Source organism: Drosophila innubila (assembly GCF_004354385.1).
Source record: "Drosophila innubila isolate TH190305 chromosome 2R unlocalized genomic scaffold, UK_Dinn_1.0 1_C_2R, whole genome shotgun sequence".
Classification (NCBI taxonomy): domain Eukaryota; kingdom Metazoa; phylum Arthropoda; class Insecta; order Diptera; family Drosophilidae; genus Drosophila; species Drosophila innubila.
Window position 1 is genome coordinate 356,090 of NW_022995374.1, and position 23,155 is coordinate 379,244.

The following is a 23,155-nucleotide window of genomic DNA, read 5'->3' on the forward strand; positions in this document are numbered from 1 at the left end:
GTCCAAGTGGTTTTCGATATCGAGCTGGGTGAGACTAATCGAAATTGTAGAAAATATTAGAAGGAAGAAAAAGACTTTACTTGCCATTAAAATAATAAAATTTATTTCTTAAAGTCAATAAGTACATATTCTATATCTAATAAAATGCGAAAATTTTATAAAGTTTCAAACACTTTTTATTCCTTATCATGAAAATAGCGCATTGCGGCATTTAACAAGAAGCAAAACGTTAACAATATAAACCGATCTTATTTTATTTCTTTATGAAAAATATATTTTGGTTTATTTTTATACACAATTTTATTTATATATAGTTTGTAGCAGCCCAATAATGGCCAGCTATTTAAAATTTGTAGCCTATACACATATATAGATATATGACTAAGTAAACTGGACTAACTAATTGCACTGACAAACATTTAGCGTAAATACACTCACATACATATACATATACACAGTAAGTTGATATCGGTCGGAAAGGTGCAACCTTTTCTATACTACTATATAACAGGGAGACAGGCATACATAAGTAAGTACAACATGTTGCATTGAGCTAAATATTGAGGTGTAATCAGTTATTAATTAGATAAGTTAATAGGTTGAGTTAAGATATGTGAAATTGCAAGTGTATCATATGTATGGCTGACTAATTCTAGACTTAGTAGACATTTCTGGATAAGAATATACATATTTGTAATAAGTAAAGCTTAAGTGATGGATATTTAAGAAGTGATATTCAATAGATATATTTTTGTTAGTGTTTAAGAGAAATGCATGCATTTACCATTCCTAGTTTGTAACATTCTTGTTGTATAATATAACCTCAATAATATATGACTTGTAAATAAAAACATCTTATAAAAATACAGACAATCTGTGAACTATGTATTGTCAAAAATTATTAACACATACGGGGCTAGAGATGTTCATTGTATTTATCTTTGATATGCGCTGAATGTTGACTGCATGTCAAGTGCGAATATATGCATAACCATCCAACATGAACAACAATATTTATTATAACTTGTAAGTCCTGTTGTATATGTATTCAATATTCCACTTTCAAAACAATTTCACTAAAATATGCATAGCATACATTTTAAATTCTTCAAAATTAAATTCTTAATGTTGTGATGATGAAATTGATTCGAATGTGGAGTTCAGATATGCCTGTATAATAACAGGAAATCGTTGACTAGTAACGACATTGAGCACAAGGTGGATTCACTTATTTGTACAGCTAACTTAACATATTTATATGCTTAACGGTGTACATATGTGTTTTTTATGGGCGGGTAAAACACTTAACAACTAACTTCAATTGCTAAATCAATGAGCTGGGAATAATGATTACATTTTTTAATCGGCACCTCTTGACTAAAAATAAGAGTGCTTTTAATTATTAAAGTTTAACCTGGACTACATTATTTTTTTAAATTTAATTTTTTAAATACTTGGCAAACTAATAAAAATTGTAAGATAAAACTAGATATATGAAATGAAATGAAAACAAACTCTAATCCCTATTCCCAGCTCTGGATAAAACATACATATGTAAGTAACTAGACATATACACGAATAGTATTTAACACATTGTCTCGTTATATGGAGGATCCTTTTCGGAATCGGTGCTGCTTTTAATATTTGACGACAACTTGGCAATCTCGTCCTGTACCAAATGTGTGCTGATTTGTGGTATGGTTAATGGCGCATTGTTGCCGCTTTTCACCGAGGACGATGTGGTGGATAAGGCCTCGTAGTCCCGTGATTCCTCTGTACTGGAGCTGCTTTCTTTCAGGACATTCATGCCCAGTTTACTGGTGTAGTTCGGCTTGAGAGACGAAATCAGTTTGGCGCCTGTGACCTGTGTGGGCAAACTGGTAACTGGTGCTGATTCTGTGGATATTGTCTCAGCAGGTTTGCCTTGGTCCATGCTAAACTGTTTCATCAGCTGCATGGGTCGCATTGGCAGTGCTGGCGGTACCACCACCCCCTGTGGCTGCATTACTCCCCCTCCGCTCAGATCCAGCGAACTGGAGCTGTCGTCTCTCAATCGTCTGCCATCGGCGGCACCGACGGACGCTGTGCGCTTTGGCTGATAACGCGCACCACTCAAACCACCCACACCAGCAATACCAACACCACCCACAGCACCGACACTAATTCCAGTCGCTGATTGGGAGTCCCCTGCATCGAGAGAGGGCTCTGCCGTTAGCGAGGGCGTATCAATATTGTAGGATCCGGTGAGCGAGGTATTTGTCTCATTGGAGCTCTGCTTGATAAATCGATATGGGTGTGCCGAGTAGTCCGTGTCCGTGCTGGAATTCTTCTGGAGGCTCTCGCTAGATTTCTTAAACAGGCGACCGCCACTCTCATAGGGTGGATTCAAAAAGTCGCTGGTGGCCCGTGTCGGCACCAGCGGAGACGGAGACTGATATGCCTGCTGTTCCATTGAGGAATTGCGCTGCCAAGGACGTTCGTTCTTCAACTGAAAGCCACTACTCCCCGCACCGCTGGTATCACTGCTATCACCACATCCAACACCACCGCCAAGCAGCGCGCTGTCCGCCGACGGCTTTGAAGGCGACAGCTCCACTGCCGTTTCCCGTCGCAGCGGGTACCGATGGCTATAGTCCACGGAGACACCGATCTACAAAAGAATATATATTGAATATATAATATTGAAAATACACCTCATCAGGGACAGTAAATAACTATTTTTACGTTTCTTTTATGATGAATTTTCTATTGATTTTTGCGATTTTTATTATTTACCTAGAAAGTAATTACTAATTTTAAGTTATACTTAAAAACTTCAATTAAAAATATTACTTTTTGAGTTCTATTTTTTTGCTTAAATTTAATTATTATTTTGAGTTGTAAATAAATAATATTCACTATACTTAAATTTTTGTAATAATAACTATGATTACAGTCCCCGTTATAGTTACCTCATAGGGTTGAACGCTGGCATCGATGGAACCACGGGCTTCGAACAAACCCTCAAGTATCCTGTAGTCATTCTCCTCACATTCTTTTAAATGCTTCTTCTCCAGGAGAGCAGCGGCCTCAGCACGTGACATATCTGTCTTGGGACGATCCAAGGAGGCTGCGAAAAGGGTCGGGAAAAGTGGAAGCAAATTATTTGAGGGATTTTAGCTGACGGATGAGGAGAGCAGGCGAAAAAATCGCGGTTTAATTGGTGTTTTGGCACAAGCAGAAGGCAATAAATATTATGCCAGGTTAGCTATATACAAATTACAGTGTCGGAATTGAATTGGTTTTAGAAGGTGGTTCACTGCATTACAATGAGAACGTTGTATAATTGTGGAGAGGGGAATGTTGTGTGTCGTATATCGGTATATCGGGTTATCGTATATCGTATGTCTGCCTGAGTTGAGTTGAGTTGCATCCCCAAGTTGGATGCAACCGCCAAGTTGGATGCAACTTACCTTTGTTGCTCTGCAGCGAGACGGTCGGCGAGGCAATCAAATGGCAGACGCTCTCCAGTTCGTCCGTTATCGATGTGTACTCGCTGTGCAGTTTCAGCAATCTATTTCTCGAGGGTTTCGCATGCAATACTGATTTACCTAAATCGAGGTTCGAGGTTATGTTGAAAATGCGTCAAAGATCAAAATTGTGAGTGCAGCGAGAGAGAAAATTAAGTGTACTCTGTACAGTGTACACTGTACATATGTATGCAGTACTTGGATATTTAAACCAGAGCTCGCAAATATTGACTGTTTCGCAAATAAACTGATATTTTCGAATAAATAGAAAAGGCTTTACGAAATTTCAATTTCAATTATCTGCTATCCTATAATAATTTTTTTAGTTCATCGTTGCAAACTTTAAACATCTGCTCAGATAAAGTAAATATCAGGGACCGAAAATAATGATTATTAAAGAAAAAAAAAACTCACACTTTAAATGGACAATGAGATAACTAATAATTACTATGGTCCCTGGTAGATATATTAACCATTTATTTTGTATTTTAATAAACTCGTATGCCTTTCACCTATTTTGATTTGTTATTTAAACATGTATTTTTTGAGCTAAAACAAAAGAGTTATTTCAAATTGTTACAGCTGAGACACTGCTGTTTTTCCCCGTTTTTAAGTAAAGTATTTGCGACCTCTGATAAAAACATATAGTACAACATTACATTATGAACTGGTTAATGCGATTGTTTTCGAAGGCCAATTTGGTTTCTTGGATTGGTCGGTTGTTGGATTATGGAGTTAGTTAGAGGGGTGGCATGAAAGGATTAGTAACCATAATTTTGAGCGCATTTCTTGCTACTGCATTCATTTTCAGATCAGAATATCTGTCTATATTTCTCTCTAGAATTGTTTGTTTCGAATTGTTATATTTACCTGTTGGTGCCACTGGAGTATCCTTATCACTGTCCGGCTCGGACTGTGTCAGACTCAACTGACGGCGCGACAGCGTCGCCAACTGATTGAGGCTTATATGGGATCGATTTATGTCCGCTCCAGTCAGCGAGTACGTCTCCGAGTTGCGGCGACAGAGCGAGACGGTCCGCTGACGTAACGCCCGATGCCTGGCAGCTGAATGCGAAGAAGGATAAACTTTTATATAGGTTCTGGTTCAAGTTCAAGTTAAAACAAGGCGATGTTTCTTGCTGATGCGACACAGAAAACAAAACATAATAACACTTTTATTCGGAACTGAATATCTTTAACCTGTTCTAATTGCCTTTATTTTGACTATTTTTAAACTAAATTTCAGATGATTTTTTCCACTAAAGCTTAGACATAAGTAGTTAAAAAATTCATTTAAAAAATTATCTATATATAAAAAATTCTTTGTCCTCACTCACTCACTCCTAACTAATTAAATAATTGTTTAGGGCTGGCAAACCTTTTGTAAATAAAATGATTATTTTCTCAATTCCAACTCATAGCTTTTAATAGTATGAAATCAAAAGGAAACCAAAAGAAACGAAGCTATACGAAAATGTTTTAGAGAAGCAAATTACCCTCAAAGTGCATATCCGGAGCTGCATCATCGGAGTTATCACCGCCGACCAGAGTCTGATCGTCGTCGTTGGTGCCCATGGGTGTTAGGGTGTCCTTGCTCTCCGTGCTGGCTCCTGTATCCTGGCGGACAGTCACATATGGCGTGCGTTTGACCGTCTCACAGGTGGATGGACGCTGCGACAGTGGCAAGTAAATGTCAGAGTCTGGCTCGGATTGCATTGAGGTCTTGCGCACCAGCTGTACCACCGGCTCGTTAAGCGCCTCCCGGGACTTGACCACTTCGTCGGGCTCCTCGGGCAGCGGTACCACCTCAAAGTGGGTGCCCTCATCCAGGATGTAGGCATCCGGACGCACCTCGGTCAGCGAGCGGTTGAAGCGCCGTCGATTATTTACCTGCAAGACGGAATGAAATCAATTATTAATATTATCAATAAAATTAAAAATAATTTGTATTCACTTATAATTTAAAAAATCAAATATAAAAGTAACTTTTGGATTTGTATTATGGTTATATAACAATATACGATACAAGTAACTGGATTTGGGCAACTCACCTGTAGCGAATTTAAAGTAAGTGCTGCATTCATTCCCAGTCCCGCGGCGATGCCACTGCTTCCACCTCCCACAATGCCACCCCCGCCTCCCTCATTGTCGGACATTGAAATGGTGCGCACTCGGTGCATTTCACCTGGAATGTTCATTGTGGAGCCGCGCAAATCGTCGGTGCCAGCGGTGTGTGTGGACATGAAGCGATGTATGACTCCGAGATGGGACAGTATCTGCTCAGCTGACTCCTCCATTTTGCGCAAACGGAATTCAATATTCTGCAAATATAGCAACAGTATATGATGGGAGTGAAAATTGCAATAAAAACTTGAACACCAGCATACAAATGAGCAATAACATACAAAATAAATGAAAATTTTTAGAAAAATGGGTAAGTATTGGAATCGTTTTTAAAGTGTCGTTTTATACTTATTACGATATACGGAGTTGATTAAAAGTGAAAACTTGAGGTTTAAAATTATAATTCCTCACAATTTCAAAGGGGGGACCCTTAGCATGAAAATCGATATCAAAATCTAATCAGTACAAAATCAGAATAAAGTTTAAGGTGATTTTATATACTTATTAAATAACATAACATAACTGCTGGTGCTATCAATACGACTAAAATTCAAATTAATTATTCCAAGCACTTCAGGCAAAAGAAAAGTGTAAATTTGCATAACAACAAGGAGTAAAAGAGGAAACTCTAACGCACCTGGACAGTGGCTGTTTGTATATTCTCCTTTTGATTGATGTCCTCGATTTTCTGTGACATGGTCTCGACACGCTCTGTTGTGTTCTTAACACGCTCATCGGTTGACTGATTCAATATGATTTCCTGCTCATGGAAAAAGCCCTCGACGCACTCCTCCTCAAAGTCATAGAGTCGCTCCAAATCGTCCTTTTCGAGGAATAGCTTGAGACCATTGTCCCGCTGCACCTCCAATCCTGTAGACAGATTGACAGAAACACAATCAATTGTTGAACAAAAACAATAATTAGATTAGAAACAATAAAAGATATAAATATCAGTTGAAAATACAATTATCAAGTTGGATATCGTTTTTGAGTGCAGGTTGTGTAATCAGTGAGTAAGAAAGAGAGAGAGAGAGAGAAAGAGACGACGGCATTGCAGCAGGAAATAGAATACAAAACAATTGTACATTAATGCTGTTCGATTGGGAGGGGATCTTCAGATCTTCAGATGATTCACTCACAGGGAACAAAGCTAAACTTGCTCATTCCTTCCTCACCTTTCGCCTTCCTTACGCAATATTTGAGCAGTGAATAAAAGTGGCAGAAAGCGATGAAGGGCGGTGGCAACACTGGCTTCTGTTGGTATTCCATCACCACCGTGAACCGCTGAAACATCCACACCTGCAAACAAATCCCAAAAATTATTATTTTTTTTTTTTTGATTTTTATTGAATAGATATAACACTTTATTTTGCCAAGTTATATTTAGCTTTTTAAGTAAAATTTAATTTTTTTGTTGTATTCTTTTTAAAATGCTGAAGCATAGTAGAAAATAATATTTTATTTCTTTTAAGGTCGCTCAATTTATATTATTTAAACTAAAATTATGAGTTCTGTTTACTACATTTTATCTCACTTTATTTTAAGTTTAAATATGTATATTTGTCTTTTTTCTTACCTGGTGTGAAACCGAATTAACTTCGTTGAAAATATTGTTAAAAACGGCGATGAGCAGGTTAATTAGTAGAATATTGGCAATTAAAAGGTACATGGACATCGTAATCGGCGTTACCCAGTGGCCTGAAATTTTATTAAAAATGTGTGAATATATCAGTAGGATGTATAGCAATGTGAAGAAGGAGGAGGACGAGTTACCCACCCGTCACACAGGCTGGCTGGCGTGGATCCTCGCCACAGGGTGGATCGATATCGTCGGCAAACACCTCGCCGTACAACATGAAGTAGGGTTGATATGTGACCTGTGAGACGATAAATTAAAAACAGGCATCATTAAATGGCAGCTGCTGGGCAACAAATGGCCAAGTGTAATTCAATTTGGGCCTTTAACGGGCAACCGACCAACCGACTGACGGACCGACCGACCGAACGACCGACTGGGTCAACATTTATGCAAGTTTTACACATCAACACAGAGAATTGCTGGGGATTCTGTCAAGCAAATGTATGTGTTTGTGTTTGTGTGTGTGGATGTATGTGTGAGGGTGGCTCACATTAAACAGTCTCCTTTTTTTTAGTTTTTTCATTTGCATTGGCAAAGTTGGCCAGGATAAACGGCAGGAGTTCTGATAAAATTAATTAATTAAGCTTTAACAGTTCAGTTGATAGCAAATCAGAAAAAAAACGAGCTAAAAACAGGTAGTCAGGTTAGTTACTTAATTGAAATTTTAAATTACAATTTTTTAATTCTATCAAGACAGACATTCGAATTTTTTTTTTTTTTTTTTTAATTAGGAGCATACCAAAGTTAATGAGAGTACTTAAATTGCAATCAGTAACTTATTTAATTGAATTAATTAATTAATTGTTTAAGAATCTTCATGTTATTAAGTTCAAAGTGCAATTGTTTTTAGTCAAACTTTATCTAAGATGTGTCAGAAAATTACTTTAATGATTACGAGGAGCAAAATTTGCATAGTGCAAAATACAGCTACCAAAGAAAGTGCTCTGACAAAATAAAAATGCACTTAATTGTTCAATTATTTTTAAAATTCAGTTAAATCCGATGAAAATTAAGTTTCTTTTTTTTAATCTGTTCTAAGAACCATAGACAAGAAGAATAAAAAAAAAATTATATAAAAATCCACAAAAAAATATTTCTTTGTGTTTTGAGTGTTTTGTAGGTGGATGAGACCAGACCTAGTGTCCTAGGAATTCGGATCCTTGTGTCCATCGAGAGTTGCAAGGCGTTGTGTAAAACAGCCAAAGCATTTCGCATGCATTAAATAAAAATATAAAAAATACTGCATTGTTCAGAAAGGCCTCAAATTCAATAGTCGAGCAGGGTAAAAATAAACAGTCTACAGAAAACAAAGGAGAAATGTTTACAGATGTATTTAAAATTATTGAAAACTGAGTACACACATTTACTTCTTAGATGCAAGTTTTTAAATTTTCTGAACAATTTTCAAAACATGCATGTTCATAATAAATGTACGAGTGCAAAATTATTTTGAGCATATGATACGAAATCAAAAAATATTTAATATTTATTCAGCGAGCAGGAAACATATGTACAATATCAATCTTTGGATAGAGTTAAAGGGCCAACGCAGCTGTTTAATGTATTGAAAAATTAAAGAAATACCAGAGTAATAGGAGACAGAGACAGAGACAGAGAGAGAGAGAGAGAGAGAAAGGGAGAGAGCGGGAGAGAAAGAGAGAGGGGGGAAAGACAGCAATCTGAAAAGGGGTTTGGGTCAACACTGATGTACACATTATAAAAATAACAAAGAAGAAATTGATATGAAACCAATTAAGACAAAAGAATTTGTAGCACAATAAACAAATGTAGGCACAACAATAACTATAGACACCTATAGCCATATATACGATTATTATTTGATATTTTTTGTATTGTATCTATATTGTATCGGACAGCGGGCTCAATGCTACACATTTCATATTTTTCTCTCTAAATAGCAAACCAATTTTGTTGTACATTTGTCAGATTTCCGTTTAAGATATTGTGAATTTCTGGACTATCAGTTCTGGGTTCTGTTGTAGATGTTGTTGTTGGCATCATTGTGGGATTTATTGGCTTATCACGTCGTCTCGTTGTGGTTAGTGGTTCGTTGTCACCAGCTGCTGCACATACATATATATATTCTGTTACATAACTACATACGTTTTTGTCTAGTCAGTATGCTTACCTCTCTAATTAGCCGCCAGGTGGGCTCATTATTCGGATAAAGAATCGCCTGACGACTAACTCCAAAACTCATGAGGACAACTGCCAATAGAACCACAAAATATATCATGTTCTTAACCATTTTGCCCATCATGGTAACCAGTGGACCTGAAAGTAATAAAGTAAAATCTTAATCGATTTCCTCCCGGAATATTAATTGTATCATTATTTGCTCCCTATTTTCATTCCATCCTTCACTGTCTATTTCTTCCATAGTTCAATCACTGTCCATCTTTCTATACTCTTCCCTTTTTGTCAAACTTCAAACTGTCATAGCTTTGTCAAATCTTAACCGATTTCCATGTGGAATATCAATTTAATCATTATTGTGTTCCTATTTTCATTCTGCATTAAAATTGGAAAACTCAATTTTTCTTTCTACACTGTCCATTTTTTCCATATATTCGATCACTGTCCATTTTCTCCATACTTCCTACTTGACACTTTTTCCCAAACTTCAAACTGTCATAACTTTGTCAAATTTTAGCCGATTTCCATGCGAATTATCAATTTTATCATTATTTGACCCCTATTTTCATTCTGCATCAAAATTGGAATATTACATTTTTCTTCCTGCTCTGTCAATTTTTTCATATTTTCGATCACTGTCCATTTTCTCCATACTTCCTACTTGACACTTTTTCCCAAATTTCAAACTGTCATAACTTTGTCAAATTTTAGCCGATTTCCTTGTGGAATATCAATTTTATCATTATTTGGTTCCTATTTTCATTCTGCATCAAAATTGGAAAACTCAATTTTTATTCCTACACTGTCCATTTTTTCCATATATTCGATCACTGTCCATTTTCTCCATACTTCCTTCTTGACACTTTTTCCCAATCTTCAAACTGTCATAACTTTGTCAAATTTTAACCGATTTCCTTGTGGAATATCAGTTTTATCATTATTTGGTTCATATTTTCATTCTGCATCAAAATTGGAAAACTCAATTTTTCTTCCTACACTGTCCATTTTTTTCCATATATTCGATCACTGTCCATTTTCTCCATACTTCCTACTTGACACTTTTTCCCAAACTTCAAACTGTAATAACTTTGTCAAATTTTAACCGATTTCCTTGTGGAATATCAATTTTATCATTATTTGGTTCCTATTTTCATTCTGCATCAAAATTGGAAAACTCAATTTTTTGTTCCTACACTGTCCATTTTTTTCCACATATTCGATCACTGTCCATTTTCTCCATACTTCCTACTTGACACTTTTTCCCAAATTTCAAACTGTCATAACTTTGTCAAATTTTAACCGATTTCCTTGTGGAATATCAATTTTATCATTATTTGGTTCCTATTTTCATTCTGCATCAAAATTGGAAACTCAATTTTCTTCCTACACTGTCCATTTTTCCATATATTCGATCACTGTCCATTTTCTCCATACTTCCTACTTGACACTTTTTCCCAAACTTCAAACTGTCATAACTTTGTCAAATTTTAACCGATTTCCTTGTGGAATATCAATTTTATCATTATTTGGTTCCTATTTTCATTCTGCATCAAAATTGGAAAACTCAATTTTTATTTCTACACTGTCCATTTTTTTCCATATATTCGATCACTGTCCATTTTCTCCATACTTCCTACTTGACACTTTTTCCCAAATTTCAAACTGTCATAACTTTGTCAAATTTTAACCGATTTCCTTGTGGAATATCAGTTTTATCATTATTTGGTTCATATTTTCATTCTGCATCAAAATTGGAAAACTCGATTTTTCTTCCTACACTGTCCATTTTTCCATATATTCGATCACTGTCAATTTTCTCCATACTTCCTACTTGACACTTTTTCCCAAACTTCAAACTGTAATAGCTTTGTCAAATTTTAACCGATTTCCTTGTGGAATATCAATTTTATCATTATTTGGTTCCTATTTTCATTCTGCATCAAAATTGGAAAACTCAATTTTTCTTCCTACACTGTCCATTTTTTCCATATATTCGATCACTGTCCATTTTCTCCATACTTCCTACTTGACACTTTTTCCCAAACTTCAAACTGTAATAGCTTTGTCAAATTTTAACCGATTTCCTTGTGGAATATCAATTTTATCATTATTTGGTTCCTATTTTCATTCTGCATCAAAATTGGAAAACTCAATTTTTTATTCCTACACTGTCCATTTTTTTCCATATATTCGATCACTGTCCATTTTCTCCATACTTCCTACTTGACACTTTTTCCCAAATTTCAAACTGTCATAACTTTGTTAAATTTTAACCGATTTCCTTGTGGAATATCAATTTTATCATTATTTGGTTCCTATTTTCATTCTGCATCAAAATTGGAAAACTCAATTTTTCTTCCTACACTGTCCATTTTTTCCATATATTCGATCATTATCCATTTTCTCCATACTTCCTACTTGACACTTTTTCCCAAACTTCAGACTGTCATAACTTTGTCAAATTTTAACCGATTTTCATGCGAATTATCAATTTTATCATTATTTGACCCCTATTTTCATTCTGCATCAAAATTGGAAAACTCAATTTTTTATTCCTATATATTCGATCACTGTCCATTTTCTCCATACTTCCTACTTGACACTTTTTCCCAAATTTCAAACTGTCATAACTTTGTCAAATTTTAACCGATTTCCTTGTGGAATATCAATTTTATCATTATTTGGTTCCTATTTTCATTCTGCATCAAATTGGAAAACTCAATTTTTCTTCCTACACTGTCCATTTTTCCATATATTCGATCATTATCCATTTTCTCCATACTTCCTACTTGACACTTTTCCCAAACTTCAGACTGTCATAACTTTGTCAAATTTTAACCGATTTTCATGCGAATTATCAATTTTATCATTATTTGACCCCTATTTTCATTCTGCATCAAAATTGGAATATTACATTTTTCTTCCCGCTCTGTCAATTTTTTTCATATTTTCGATCACTGTCCATTTTCTCCATACTTTCCTCCTGACACTTTTTCCTAAAACTTGAATCTGTCATAACTTTGTCAAATCTTAACCGATTTCCATGCGAAATATCAATTTTATCATTATTTGACCCCTATTTTCATTCTGCATAAAAAATGGTATATACAATTTTTCTTTCATTACTGTCCAATTTTCCATACTTTCTTCTTGTTCTAGTGAATTAAAGTACTTACCCAAATACTTGTTGACGCCAAGAATGTTCAATATGCGCAAATACCAGTAGATGCTGTCCACGCAGTAAATAACGCGTCCAATATCCATTGTTGCGGGGCGGAAGCGAAATGCCAGGCCGATGAGAAAGAGTATTATGGCGGCTCCATCGCATGGATTCCACATGTTCCATGCCCACACCGAGAATTTATGCCTGCAACAACAACAACAACAACGAGAGCAGGAACAATTAAAAGAAGCAATAATAAGAGAAGTAACCGCAAGAGAATCGCATTAATGAAGGCTACAACGGAGTAGAATTCGAAAGCTGTAAATCAAGTGTGAGCAAACAACTCATTACCCACACACATACACACACACACACACACACACACACGTAGAATACATATATGCAGTTAAGGATGCAAGTCGCATTAAAAACGAAGTCAAGTAATCAAAATGCACACAGAGACGTTAAGTATGTCCAGATCTTGGGTAAGGTGTCTCATTTATAATCATTAACTTGAATGCTTTTAAGCACACGAGCACACTCCCAGAGAAAAAAAAAACGAATAGTAAATATAAATTCAACTGAAATTAATTTTTTTATGTTAGATGTGAATAGAAAACGTATTAAAATTAAATATAATAAACTTTAATTTGGCTAAACTAACTAACATACTTGAAGGTCAAAATTAATATGAATATATAATAAAAAACCAAACCAATATATAGCAGGGATAGCAAAAAAAAAAGTCAACGTTAATATGAATATATTAAAACCAAAGTAAAAACACTTAAAACATATTAAAAATGAGAAAATTGTATTCAATTGTATTCAAGTTAAATAAGTTTACTTTGTTAGTTTAAATAATTTTTTAAAATATTCAATTTAAGTATTTGTCATATTTATTTTAAGTTTTTAGCATTTTATTATTGAAAATGTTTTTTTCGTTCCGGGTGAAAAATGAAAGTTGAGTTGAATTTGCAGGTACTTACGTAATCGCCACCGGTTCGGAGGATACAATTTCACGCACCTTCTCAAACCCGAGAGTGGTAATATATGCTATTGAATACCATTCTTGCCATCTAGGCATGGGACCCATTTTAACTAGCACCGTGAACGAGAACATTATCAGAAAGAACATGTACGCAATCTGAAAGAAAGGTGACAAGAAAAATAATTAAATACTCATAAAAGGGAGCAAGGACAAAAACCCAACACTAATCCACACGTCAGATTGTCAAATTGCGACAGCGGAAATTAAACACTGCCTGCTAATTTCCGTTAGCTAATAAGTAATTACAAGTACTTACCGAATCAGCCCAAAATTTAGTAATGGGTGCTGTGTAAAACTCATAAAACTTCTTCTTTAAACGCAGCGGTTGATGTTGTTTAATCTCATTTGAAAATTCCGACAGATGAAAGAATTCTCGAAATTGTGAAGGATCCGAGTCTGTCAGCGAAACCTGTGTCCAAAAATGATTGCATTTAAAAACGATTATAAATTTAAGTTGAATCGCTCTGGAAAATTTGTGAAATGCATGTGAATTGGAGTGAAAATTCATCCGAATGGAGAAACATTCAAAGTGCGTGATAAAATAGCGAAAATGTGCATTTAGCAAAATTACATATACGCCGAATTGGCGAGATATGTCAACCTACGTGTATATAAACACATTAAATAATTAGTACTCGCATGTATGTAAGTATACTTATTTATATATATAATAAAGAGTGTGCAATTCGTTGGAATGTGGTTTGGAATTCTAATTAATTTACTGCCAATTATATATAAGTCTCTCTGTAATAAGCGAGTAGAACATGCAGCAAAACGTGGCAATCAATATTAGTTGGTGGCTTTGCAAAAAACAACACTCTTATTAATAAACTTCATACTTATAAATGCTAAAATAATTGTACAATAAAATGTAAATTCATTTTAAGGCATATATTTATGTATACTTTTATGGAAAGCATTTAAGCAAATCTAACCCAACTGTTGATTTGATTTAAATATTGTTTAGTTTGTATGTATTTACACATCGATTGAAATAAAGAAGCCAAGTTTATTAAACTAAAATCTAAACCATATCTTGGGATTAACTAACTTTGGAGGGTGGTTCTTCCGCTCCAGCTGTAAGATTAACCTGCAAAATGGACACGATACGAGTACGAATACATTTTGTCTTTTATAATAAACGCAATGTGAATAGGTAATATGAGTATTAATCAGGGATCATAACAAATATATTTTTTACTAAACAAATTTAAAAAAAACTACCTTTTTTGTTAAAATTAATTTAGTAATGCAAATTAAAAAGTAATTGTTTCAATTTTTTCACCAAAATTAAACCACAAATCTTATATTCAACTTTTATTTCAAAAACCAAAAATAAAAGATATTTTTCAATTTTTTATTATGGTTGTTCTGGTTTCCTTTATAGACATGTGATATATCAGTTAAAAGCTATTGAGCCTCATATCGTGAATGCTACTAGATTTTGAAAGTACAACAATTGTTTACATAAATTATAAAATAACTTTTATTTATGAATTTTTGTTTTACAAATTTCATAATTTTATCGGAAAATAAAGTTACAATTAATTTTATTAATTAAAATAATAAATTTCTTCGATCCCTGGTATTAATTAAGAGTTTGTTTTCAAAGGTGATTTAACAATAATCATAAATGTGATTGGACTAAGGAAAACATGGAACGTTGAACGTCATATAAAGATTTGTCATAGGAATCGATTGTCTACGGGACGTATGCTTAACGGCGCATATACAAATATTTATGATCGTTTTAGGTATCAGTATTTGATCACAAAATTGTCTTTGTGCTGAACAACACAAGTAAAATTATTTTTATAATTATTACAAAATGTTGCCAATATTGTAAAAATATGAAAAAAAAAAAAATATTTTTATCGCATTCAAAGTTCTCAATGAAATAAATATGTGTGTGTTTGTTGTAAGTGTAGCGACATGTGTGTATATTTGTGGATAGTTGTGAATTTACTCACTTTTCCATTTTCGTGTACTTTTGTATCGCGCACTGAATAAGTATCCGCCAATAGAGCCTGCAACAATTTGGGGCACATGTATCGCATTTTAAAAGATATCAATTTACGTTTGTTTTTATGTTACATTGTCTAAATGCAATCTCAAAAAAATGTGAATGAACTGAAGAGTTGTGAAAATGATTGAAAGATTTTCTGTGTTTACGAAAAGTTACATTTTGCAAAATTCACATAGTTGAAGAATTACTAAAAACAATAAACTAAACCGTACCAATCAATGCTGTAAACATGCATTCCACAATTTTATGTTTGAATGTTTAATATGTGTAGACATTTAAAACAGAAATGTTTATAAAAAAAAATCCCTTTTCAATAATTATTCAACAGATTTATAGTTCACACAAGTTCAATGGATTTCAATTTGATTTTCTGATTAAAGGATATTCAACTGCTGTCATAGAATTCAATTTAGTATACTCATAGTATGTATATTCGTATGTGTTTGTGTTTATGGGCCTCTGTATAAGTGAAAAACAATATTTGCACAACTGCAGAGCTCTCTGCTCTCTTCTCCTTTCTCTTCTCTCTTCCCTGTGAACACACCACAGGCAAACTGTTTGTCAGAGTCTCTACACACAGAGAAATATGCCCAGACATTTGAGTATTTACACTTCGATTTAACTTGTTTGAACTGTGCGTTAAGATTTTTACCTATAGATGTTTCATTTCCGAATATTTCAATCTTAATATAAAAAGCTCGATGTCCTAACTCACCGGCTGATAATTGTAAAGACCAAACCGTATGACCTAGAAAGCTGAAGCTTGATTTGGCAATAATGCAGCTATTTGAAAAGTTTGGTATTTTTTCCGAATACCGAATATTTAAATAAAGTATACAAATCTATTGTTGACAAAAGAAAATAATATGAGACATATGTAATTTGTAAGCAATTTGTAAAATAAATATAATTTAATGGTTTTTTTAAATATGGCATGTTTAATTAAAAATGAACATTAACTTTCTGTTTGAATGGAAACGATTAACATTTTTCTTAGAGTGTATCCATATACACATTGCAAATAGTTGTGACCGTGAGTAGATGCCTGTGCATGTGTATATATGTGTATCAGTGAGTTGGTATGCTCATAACGGTAATTACTTAATTGAACTTAAAAGTATGCCTTAGGTTATGGGACCCTGAGGCTTATTAAATTGCTAATGGTCATTCGCACTTAATAAGAGCTTAACTCTGTAAACTAAAATAAAACAACAGAAAAACATCACAGAAATGTGTGCAATAAAAGCAGTTGAGGGCCAATTCATATAGCCAAGTGGTTAAACGTGGCTCAATGGAAGACTTACATCCGTTGAGTTTCTAACACTGTGAAACGATGGTGAGCTCTTTTCAACTTGTATTAATTTGCTCTTTGACGCGATTCATTGTTGAACAAAAAGTTTCGGATAGAGACAAAGTAGAAAGACAGAAAAGATGGAAGACTGTGTATGTTAGAGAAAAGAATAACTAAATAAACGAATCTTAACTTAATAACGATATTTATTTGATTCCCTAGACGAATATCGAAAAATATTACTCAGAAAATCTTGAAATAAAAGTTGAAAAAACAAAACTAGGAAGACATAAATTATGAAAAGTCAACAACATTATTAATAATTTTGAGCTTTCCTAATTTTTGTCTTTCAAATGCTATCTTCTAATTTTCATCCTCTGAATATTTTTCTTAGTTAAATTTCCTAATTTATGATTACTTTTTGTTTTTTTTTTCTATATTGGCATCCTAAAGATTTAATCTTAAATATTTTCTTTCATTATTTTGGTAATTTCTTAAAAAATATTTGGAATTCGTACAAATTCATATATTAAATTAATTTAATATTAACTAAAAATAGCTAAGCAAAGAAATTAATGAAATAAATTAAATTCAAAAGTCCTAACAAATTTGATGTCATAAATTATAGTTATGTAGTTACATAATTAGATAGACAGATTCAGTAGGGTATTAAATAGAATACAAAGTACATAGACATAGATATAGAGGGATAATAGTAAAAAGTATATATATATATATATATAAGGGAAGAAAACGGAAATGAAACAGACAGACATTAGACTGAAAGCACATTAAGTAACATATGCGAATATATAAACATATACATAGATACACAACGTTGAAAGTAATGTTGATTTTATATTGTTTTGTGTTATTTTTGATTTTTGGTATCTGTAATTTTGTTACTACCTTGTCGCGATTATTACTGCTCGCGCCCATCCTATATCTCAAGGAAATGGATCTTTTAGCTTTTAAAAGGGCATTCTAAAACAAACAAAGTAGGTAGATGGTTTTTTGGTAGGGCATTTGTTAGGTTTGATAGCAAATATGATATCAAATGCTGCAAAAGTATTAAGTTAGCTTAAATTTATGTAACATAATCATAACAATTACAACGCATAAAAAAGGATTTTTTAAAAATCAAATGAAAACAATTAAAAATTTGTAAACAAAACACTTGTTAAAAATTAGCAAATACTATTATAAGATAAACGTAAGGACATAAATATTAGATTAATTAATTGGCAAGTGTGGAACTTACCTCTGCATCGGGCTGTGAACGATCTGAATCATCGTTGTCTAAATTTTGATTTTCCAAATGCTCCTCCTCTGTCTGCGGCATTTGCTGAAGCTCCTCTTTTGATTTAAAGTCCAATTGTCTGATATAGAATGGCATTATTAAGCCCAAAATGACCTGGTCAACAGGGAAAATAGTTTAGACAATTAACCAGGGAATGTTATCATTATAAGTGATTTTTATTTTGCTCAGAAAAAAAATAAAGACCATTATATGTGATTGATTGGAATGTTTTTCACTCAAATATACATTAATATCACATTATTTGTGATGTCTGTAATTAACTACATCGATTTAAACTCACTTTAAAATTGGTGTTTTTGCGAGTGCGCAGTCCTCCCATCCAGAGATCAGCTAGAATCACCTGGCTGCAGGGATGGGCCAGCAGGGCACGATGGTTGGCAGCTACAGCCAGGGATAGACAACTCTGGTTGGACCATGAGTGCAGCTCACAGGTGAGTAAGCGCTGCGCCTTCTCCGCATCCTGACGATAGCTGAAATCCAACAGTTTGTTGCCTGCCACAAACCACACACCACACACCACAAACAAATCACAACACAACCACAAACCATAAGGCAATTAGTTGGCCACAAAGGTCAGAAAACGCTCGTTAATTAGACATGATTGGCAAATTGGCAAATTAAACTGGTCAACCTAATTAAATTACTATCATGCAATCACAATCACAGCACTCACCTTTACTCTCAAACTCTTTGGCATAGGAACGCAATTCTTCGTAGATCTCAGTATCCAAATCGTCCTCGGCCGCCTCATGGGCCATGGCCTTGTACAGTTTACAGGCTACCAGCGATTTGGCTAACGCCTCCTCGCCATGTGTCCACATCAGCAGCGCCATCTGTTGTCGCTTGGTTAGCACTGCCCAAATCTGCAAAGGCGACAGAGTGATTGCAGTTTTTATTATGAAAATTAAAAATACAAATTTGACGCGCAGTACAATAAGTAACAAAAATTAACACAAAAAAATTTGTTTAGTATTTTCTTAAAAGCTTTTCATCAAGTTTCGATATGTGAGTTCTGGTTTTAGGCATTAATTTAAAATTTGTTTAATAAAAAATGTATTATGGAGCTATTCTATGATTTTTAAGTAACAACTTAACTTTTATAATAACCTCAAAGTTCTTTTAATGGTAATCTTAAGTTAAATTACATTTTAATGATCAAATATAAATAAAAGTTTATACTGTTAGTTATGATAATAATTCAAATTAATAATTTAGTAATATAGATTAAGTTCACATTTTTAGAAAATTGCTAAGAATGAACAATTTTTTAAAAATAAATTTAAATCAAGATGAATAAACAATTTTAATTCACTTTATAAAAATCACAACTGCTTTTTGCAATACTTGCTTAAGTGTATAACTCACCAGCAGCTCATTGAAGGGGAACTCGAATAAGGCCATTTCAGTGGTGAATGGCAAAAGTCCTGTGACGAGGCTGAGGGAATTGGCGCCCGCATAGCGTTGATATTGATAGGATGAGGACTTGCGGCAAGCATTTGCATAGCTGTTCATCACCTTGGCGTAGATGGGACGAAACTTGCGACGCGTGTAATAGGATCTGCAACAAGTGACGTGACAATGAATTCGCATCCAACAAAGTTAAGTAATATACCCCACAAAAATTTTGCATTTAAGCCATTAATAAAATAATTATAATAATACCCGTAGCAAAAATGTTCCTTTCCGGATTTTGTATTTGCTAAGCTTTTGCCTTGCTATTTTTCTGCTCTTTGCCGCCAAAAGCGCTTTGTAGGATTTTTTATTTTTATCATTTTTTCTGATTCTGTTTGTTTTGTTCTCTACCTTCTTAAGTGACATCCATCCGGGCTAAAACTGGCAAGTAATTGCGTATTTTACTTTACTATTTAAACATTTTATCGTATACCAGTTGTAGCTATAAGTAATTTAAAGTTCTGTTATCCCAACGAATGATACCAGAGTTACATAGAAATCAGAAAGTAAAATACAATACTAAATAACTGAATAATATTAAACTAAAAGAATCACTTTCTGAACACAAATTTATTTGCTTTGACTGCAAGGTTATTTAACTTACATTAAATAAATAATTACTTTAAATTTATAGAAAAATATGTAATAACAGCAAGTACAACTAAATATGTGAATAATATTACAAAAATTAACATTTTGTGATCAAAAATATATTTGCTCTGACTGCAAGGATATTTACTTGCAGATAAATCAAATACATTATTATTTTTAATGGCATATCAAGCAGCTGTTGCTGTTTTAAAGGAGCATTTAAAAAAAACCATCTGTCGTAAATAATTTATGACACATAAACGTGCGACAATTGGCAAATTAATTCAAATTTAATGCCAAGGCAAATCAAAAACTTGAAGGCTTTTAGTTATGCACAAATTGGCAGCACTTTAGCCAGCTTTGAATGCCTGTCGCTGATTAAAGCATTCAAATGTCTAAGGTCTAGACAACGGCAACAACAACAACCAACAGCTCTTTTAGCATTGAGGCAGCAACTGAACTGAATGACAAACAAATACAAATACAAATACAAATACCAGTAAAAACCCCCCAAATAAACACCCTTTAAGGTAGTCAGCCTGTAAGGCAGCCAACCGAGAAAAGACCAAACAAGAACCGTAATTTAATCTAAACAAAAGTTTCGATACCAATTTTCAGACTGAACAACATTTATATGGTCATTTGACAGATAACTTGCGACCTTTTATATTCGGCACACCTAAAGGCACACTAAAGGACAAAGAGCGTCAGAGTAGTAAATATTAAATTAACTAGTTTATCTAGCTACATAACATCAATGAAAATAGCAACAGCCGAAGGCTTAAAAAAAAGGCCAACGAGTTTGAAAAGTGCCAAAACAGCAGGCAATTTATTTTGTTAGTTTCCAATGTATTTATGTAGACTAAGTATTTGCAAATTTGTTTTTTTTTTTTGTCACTCTTAATTAAATTTCTCAATTTAGATACATTTGCATTGTTCCGACTCATTATTGAAATCTTAAACAAATTTCAGCAGTAAAGAACGTAAGAATAAAAGATATTTAAGTTGGCACAAAGCGGCTGCAAAAGCCGCGTTAGCTAAATTTAAGCCGCAGCTTTATTCGCTTCGCTGGCCAAAATGTTAATGTGGCATAATTACGAGTACAGAGGCGCCTTTTGCCCTGGCAAAGGGTCCTTTTCTGAGTCTTTGACTCTTTGAATTTTTTCACTTCTCTGTGCAAACTGATTACACATTCATAAACAAATTTTCCAGCATCGCGTTGTGTCGAGCGCATCAAATTTAATCCGGCAATAAGTTACAGGCGCCAGTCCATGACATAAACAGGCCAACCACGCCCACTCAGAGTATTGGCAACAGTTTTTATGGTTGGGTCAAAGTTAAAAACACAGACATAAACTCAAAACGTTGCAGTGATAAACTAATTTGCACAGTATACAGTCCCAATCCGAATCTTTTAAGGATAGCTGCCCACGTTCTCAACTGGACTCCACTGACCATTTTGGAAATTTTGTTACCATTACTTTTAATTGCCAAACGTTTTTATATTGTACTTTACCCAAAAGATGAACACTACAACTTTGATGTAGAGTTTGACGCTCTGTTTCTGACTGCTTCTGCGAATTTACGACCGAGTAGAACACTTTATTTTGCCAACCTTTGAATATTTTCCTGCCATTTTCAGAAAAACTTTCTCCTTTTGAAGGTTTCACCTTCAGTTTCATAGAGGCCAATTTTCATTGCCTTAAACATGGGGCTGCCCTCAAAAACGGTTTACTTGTAAAAACCAGGCTGTTCAGACAATTTATTAAAGATACCTGCTAACTTAAAAGTAGTCAGAATAGTGCAAGTAAAAAGATAAACTAGAATTGACATTTTATTTGTAAAATAAAATAGTTTCTTGCAACGTTCCAATTTTCATTTTAAATTTATATAAATAAATTTATTATTTTCTGTTCATAATAGTTATTATAATTTTAAAAGCTAAGCGTCATAGCCCTTTCTCCCCATAAGTGCAGGGTATTAACAGGTAGTCAGTTCATTTAAATTATCTGCCTTTGGCATAGCATACTTTTGAGGGCAGCACGTGCTAGTGTGCTGGTGTGCTGGTGTGCTAGTGTGCTGGTGTGCAGTGTGCATGTGTACTCACCGATAGGCGCCGCCCATTAGTTTATTGATGACAAGGCCAATGTCGTGCAGGGTGTAAATATAGCCCTTGGGTATATGCGGACGCACATCGCGCAATATGTAACTGCAATTGAGCGAAAAAAAGGTTGCCATAAAGGAAATGGAAACAGACACAGACACAGATACATATACAAGTTTATGTAAGTTAGCCAATATATCATGGACTGAGTACTGGCCAAAAAGATGCCGCCACTTGTACCGCTTACTCACCCCAAAGTATTGGCTGGACCGTGTTTTGTATTGTAGAGTTCCTCAAGGCGCGGTATTGTTAAGAATTTTTTCATTGACACACCATTTTCCAAAAGTAATTTGACAAAATCGATTCTATCATGTTCGAGTGCCTGCATCATGGCTTCATCCAGAGCGCCTAAGGGTATCAAAAAAAAATAGGAAATTAATTGTAGAGAAGCGATTCTAGCTTTGTGAAAGCCCAGAATGGAAATGGGTATCGATATTTATGTATTTTAATTTTTTTTCTTTATTTGGCGTCGACTAAATAATATTTGGGGTATAAGATAGAAATGGAAAATAAAATGTCAAACTGACTAATAAAATTTTTATATAAATTATACACTTTATAGATATTTTAGTTGCTATAGTATCTAAGTACAAATAATCAGCAGGTTTTTTGTAACGGGCAATTAAATAAATATCAATACCCATCCCTAACCCACAATGAATTTGGG

At 34.1% G+C, this 23,155-nt stretch overlaps 1 protein-coding gene across 7 annotated transcripts in view; it reads right to left on the reverse strand.

Moving 5' to 3' along the window:
* Positions 1 to 83: 83 nt before the first annotated feature.
* The window catches only part of LOC117785713 (transient receptor potential cation channel trpm), a 67,520-nt gene continuing 44,448 nt past the window's right edge, over positions 84 to 23,155 (reverse strand). For 3 of the 7 annotated variants that reach the window (XM_034623908.1, XM_034623911.1, XM_034623906.1), the window contains 21 exons: positions 22,680 to 22,836; positions 22,432 to 22,533; positions 19,647 to 19,839; positions 18,955 to 19,144; positions 18,562 to 18,773; positions 18,222 to 18,374; positions 15,614 to 15,670; positions 13,900 to 14,052; positions 13,582 to 13,739; positions 12,606 to 12,796; positions 9,422 to 9,567; positions 7,411 to 7,510; positions 7,210 to 7,331; positions 6,809 to 6,932; positions 6,271 to 6,503; positions 5,561 to 5,830; positions 5,006 to 5,399; positions 4,380 to 4,574; positions 3,453 to 3,590; positions 2,952 to 3,109; positions 84 to 2,650 (listed from right to left, as the gene is read on the reverse strand). In XM_034623908.1, coding sequence (XP_034479799.1) covers positions 1,586 to 2,650; positions 2,952 to 3,109; positions 3,453 to 3,590; positions 4,380 to 4,574; positions 5,006 to 5,399; positions 5,561 to 5,830; positions 6,271 to 6,503; positions 6,809 to 6,932; positions 7,210 to 7,331; positions 7,411 to 7,510; positions 9,422 to 9,567; positions 12,606 to 12,796; positions 13,582 to 13,739; positions 13,900 to 14,052; positions 15,614 to 15,670; positions 18,222 to 18,374; positions 18,562 to 18,773; positions 18,955 to 19,144; positions 19,647 to 19,839; positions 22,432 to 22,533; positions 22,680 to 22,836 — 4,511 coding nt within the window. In that variant the 3' untranslated portion in view covers positions 84 to 1,585. Of the gene's footprint in view, positions 2,651 to 2,951; positions 3,110 to 3,452; positions 3,591 to 4,379; positions 4,575 to 5,005; positions 5,400 to 5,560; positions 5,831 to 6,270; positions 6,504 to 6,808; positions 6,933 to 7,209; positions 7,332 to 7,410; positions 7,511 to 9,210; positions 9,354 to 9,396; positions 9,568 to 12,605; positions 12,797 to 13,581; positions 13,740 to 13,899; positions 14,053 to 15,613; positions 15,671 to 17,869; positions 17,945 to 18,221; positions 18,375 to 18,561; positions 18,774 to 18,954; positions 19,145 to 19,646; positions 19,840 to 22,431; positions 22,534 to 22,679; positions 22,837 to 23,155 lie in introns of all 7 variants that reach the window. The other 4 variants (XM_034623913.1, XM_034623914.1, XM_034623907.1 and 1 more) reach the window with 4 other exon arrangements.